Source organism: Cibotium barometz, chromosome 17 (genome assembly GCF_041138505.1).
Source record: "Cibotium barometz isolate CiBa-2024 chromosome 17, ASM4113850v1, whole genome shotgun sequence".
Taxonomy (NCBI): domain Eukaryota; kingdom Viridiplantae; phylum Streptophyta; class Polypodiopsida; order Cyatheales; family Cibotiaceae; genus Cibotium; species Cibotium barometz.
This window is the reverse complement of record NC_141062.1, coordinates 57,634,460-57,638,495: the sequence shown is the minus strand read 5'-3', so window position 1 is coordinate 57,638,495 and position 4,036 is coordinate 57,634,460. Positions and strand designations below refer to the sequence as shown.

The 4,036-nt window shown below is 47.2% G+C and overlaps 1 protein-coding gene across 1 annotated transcript; it reads left to right on the top strand.

Annotated features, from left to right (window-relative positions):
* The first annotated feature begins 342 nt into the window (after positions 1 to 342).
* LOC147630222 (BTB/POZ domain-containing protein At4g08455-like) lies at positions 343 to 2,236 on the top strand. Its single transcript, XM_086811038.1, has 4 exons — positions 343 to 709; positions 795 to 1,296; positions 1,961 to 2,037; positions 2,153 to 2,236. The coding sequence occupies exons 1-4, from the start codon at positions 383 to 385 to the stop codon at positions 2,234 to 2,236; spliced, it is 990 nt and encodes a 329-aa protein (XP_086667164.1). The 5' UTR covers positions 343 to 382.
* Positions 2,237 to 4,036: the final 1,800 nt, after the last annotated feature.

The following is a 4,036-nucleotide window of genomic DNA, read 5'->3' as shown; positions in this document are numbered from 1 at the left end:
CTGCAGCGTTTATGGGGCCATGCACGCCGAGGGAGAGAGACTCTGCATGTGGCGTTGGTGAATGGAGTTACGACGGTTGCAACGTTTCAGGTTTTAAAAAATCCAAAAAATTCAAATACCATAGCATTAACCTTACATATTGCTACTGCCCGAAAACCTTAACTTCTCATGATTAATTGAAAGATTTTTCTTTTTCACTCATTGTGGCCCCCTATTCGTGGTGATGCGCAGGCCGTTTCCAGGAAATGTTGCATGTCATCCGGGGGGATCCATCCATGTGGCAAATCATCTCAAAGTCCCCGTGACCTGTATGTAGAAAGTTGTGACGGTTGACCAGTGAAGCTAGGTGAGGGTGGAGGGGCATTCTCTTCTCGATGATGCCATGCCGCGCGTACAATGCCTGTTCTGTCGCCGCATCCTGTGCCCATACAAGTCCAGATCCTACGCAGTCGCAGTGGAGTATGCATACTGCGAGAGGTGCTATCGACACAAAGTTCGACGCCTGGAATCCACGCTCGCGAGTTATCGAGCGGGTGCCACGAAGCGCAAAGAAGCGCAAGAGAAATACAGGCTTGATGCCAGACAAGTGGGATTCCTAGGCGGCTGGGCGGAGCATCAACATCATGAAAACAATGCCGGAGGGTTCCTGTGGGACGTACTTCTTGTTCCTGCAGACGGACCGCCCATCACCGCTCACAAAGCCATTCTGGTAGAGTATAATTCTAGTCGCTGCTGTTATCTGTGCATCCTATGTAAGGTCAAGCATAGAATGCAAAAGTACTGTTGTAATGCAGGCCGGGAGGTCCCCTGTTTTCAGGGCGATGTTCTGTAGTTGCCCCATGAGAGAAGCGGAGAGTGGCGTGGTGGTGATGGACGACATGCCACGCGAGGCGCTTGCGGGCTTCGTGGGCTTCTTGTATACGGCGAGCGTGGCCCCAGAGGTCATGCGGAAGCACTCGGCGCTGCTGCTATGCGCGGCAGAGAAATATGGCGTGGCGCTGCTGCGGGCGGTCTGCGAGGACGCCATCGCGGACAGCGTGTGCCCGGACAACGCCATCAGCACCCTGGAGCTGGCCAGGAGGTACGGATCCCAGGCCGTATGGGCTGCAGTCCTCGACGCTGCCTCGCAGGACGTGGAGCACCTGCCTACCTACACCGATTACGAGGCCTATGCCAACAAGGAGCCGGCACTTCTGCTGGAGCTCTACGAAGGACTGGTACAGAAGAGGGTACTTAGTAGCTGTAGTCGCAAAAGGAGCAGGAGCAGCTGGGCCAGCAGGCCGCCGCCGCCACTGGGTAATTATCTCTCCCCAATTTCTGTACTATCTTACTGATCCAACTAATGGACCCTCCTTCCCTCCCTAAATCACGTGTGCTCAATACAATTAATCCGCAGACAAAAAAGCGGTGATGACAGAGGAAACTAGTTGATGAGCATTGAGGAGGCGGAGAAAGTCCTCAGTGGATGATGCGGCAGCAGAAACAGATAAACTGAAACGCGGCGAGAAATTTAACTTCACTGAGAGTCTTCTTGTACTCTTGTAAACGCTTCAAATTATACGACAATGCCGCGTGCAAACTTCATTCAGAAGATCGAAGGACTCACCATACAAATTTACATACGATGATCAAGTCAATGATAGTCTTTCTCATGAAGACGTCGTACTCGACTCGGAATTAGTCGAGCAATATATATATATTCATTTTTGAGGCGGTTGTTTGTTCCAATTCTTGAATGAAGACTAAATACGTATAATCTTCAGAAAAGTGAAGCTAGTTGCAGATTTGTTCAACAAAAAAGAATGATCTCGAAGGATGCTTACCGCGTGGGTGGAGATGCCATATGTAAAATACCCATTACCAACTCACTTCTCGTGATATAGGCCATGCTACTACACTCCTCAGTCTTAACTTGAAGTTCTTAGGGTAACTTGAAGTTCTTAGGGTGTTTACACTGTAGGCCATGTTACTACACTCCCCAGTCTTAACTTGAAGTTTTTAGGGTGTTTACAGATTATGGGCCTTTCTATGAAAAAGGTTAAGAGTTGTGGGCAGGCACCTTTTTGATAAACAATTGCTGGGCGACAATACCTTTTACAGACCGCGGGCATGTCCACGAAAAAGACATCCTATAACTGAGAGTTGTGGGCAGGCTATTCCGCTCGGAATGGTTGTTGGGCTCGAGTCAACAAACACCTCAGTGCTAAGGATGCATGGGCGTGATCACAGCCTGTAAAGAAATGTTAGATGGGTGGGTGATTGTGGTGATCTGATTGGTTGGGTAAAAGTTTTTCATGGGCTTCCACCCAAGTGTGTAAACACCCACCCTTAGACTTGTGATTGATCCACTTGCGTATTACTTCACAGTTCAGGCTAGAAGTCCAAGAAAAGAAATCCTAGAAGTATTTGTCCATGTGGACGCTTGTAAACAAAATACCTAGTGTCTAAATTGAGCATTGCTTGTAGTGGACTGGCTTTGGAAAGTCCAAAAAAATAATAATCATTCTCTCATCTTCAACTACCCTATGTGGTCCCAATTGCAATGTTGCTCATGTGGTTGGCTTTATCCCCCACCACCTGATCACATACATTGCTCATGTCTTTTTTATTGCTTTCCTCTAGACCATCTTTTCATTTATTATTGTTTCAAAGCTCTACCTCATCAATGTGCAACCTAAAAATGAATGGCAAGAAGCTTTAAATTGAAATAGGGCATCAATGGTTGTATCAAAAAATATATTATCCAAGCGTTCAAGATTCCCCATAGTGCTTTAGCTTTAATGGTATCCACAAACTGAAAAGATGCAGGAGGGAAGAGAGCTTGAGCAGTTTGCAAGCACACACACACTCACAAAACCCTAATAGAGAACACACACGGTGAGAGGCTGAAAATCTTCTTCTATTCACTCAACACTCAACACACCATATACAAAGATGAGGGTACACACAATATGAAAGGTACTCAACCAAATACATACACGCGTTCTCTATAGTATGAACCCAACTAAATGAGCTGGCGCTATAACTATCACCCAAGATCTCACCAACCATGCCAGTGGTGTAAGTGTGGGGCCTATCCCCCAGGCGGGTCATCAGTGTCCACCGCCTCACTGGATGAGCTCGATATCTCAACACTCCCCCTCAAGCTCAACTCCATCTCATGTACACCAAGCGAAGCCCTGAATCTACGGAGCTTCTATGTACCCAATGCTTTGGTGAAGATGTCAGCTACCTGATCCTCTGTGCTGACATAAACAGGTCGAGGTCTCCTCCCAAGACCTTCTCTCTGACGAAGTGGTAGTGGACCTCTATATGCTTCGTACGAGCATGAAAGACTGGGTTCCTGGCCAACTGTATACTGCTAATGTTGTCACAGAAAATGACAACTTGTCTATCCACTGATAGACCCAAATCTGCAAGTAGCTTTCTCAACCAAGCTACCTCACATGCTGCCATAGCAGCTCCTCTGTACTCGGCCTCTGTACTGGATAGAGCAACCGTAGGCTGCTTCTTACTGCTCCAAGTCACAGCAGCACTCCCCAAAGAAAACATGAATCCACTAGTAGATCTCCTATCTGAGATACTACTAGCCCAATCAGCATCTGTGTACCCATGTACACATATCTCTGTCCCAGTCTCATAGAATAGTCCACAATGCAAAGTAGACCTCACATACCTCAGTATGCGTCTCACTGCATCCAAGTGCGGTTTTCGTGGAACCTGCATAAACTAACTCACCAACCCAACAGCATAGCTCAAATCTGGTCTGGTGATCGTCATGTAGATCAAACTTCCTACTATGCGCCTGTACATAGTAGGATCCTCCAAGATCTCTCCTGAATCTACACTCAACTTGCCATTTTGATCCAATGGCACGGAAATAGGCTTACAGCCTGTCATACCATACTTGGACAACATGTCCAAGCCATACTGTCTCTGCAGTAATCCAATACCATGTGGTGACCTAATCACCTCAATGCCCAAGAAATATCTGAGCTCCCTCAGATCCTTCATCTCAAACTTCTGTCTAAGCAAG

Coding starts and splice junctions, on each gene's coding strand:
- LOC147630222 (XM_086811038.1), top strand. CDS start 383: ATGCCGCGCGTACAATGCCTGTTCTGTCGCCGCATCCTGTGCCCATAC. Junction 710..794: donor CCGCTCACAAAGCCATTCTG/GTAGAGTATAAT, acceptor GTTGTAATGCAG/GCCGGGAGGTCCCCTGTTTT. Junction 1,297..1,960: donor CAGGCCGCCGCCGCCACTGG/GTAATTATCTCT, acceptor TTTACACTGTAG/GCCATGTTACTACACTCCCC.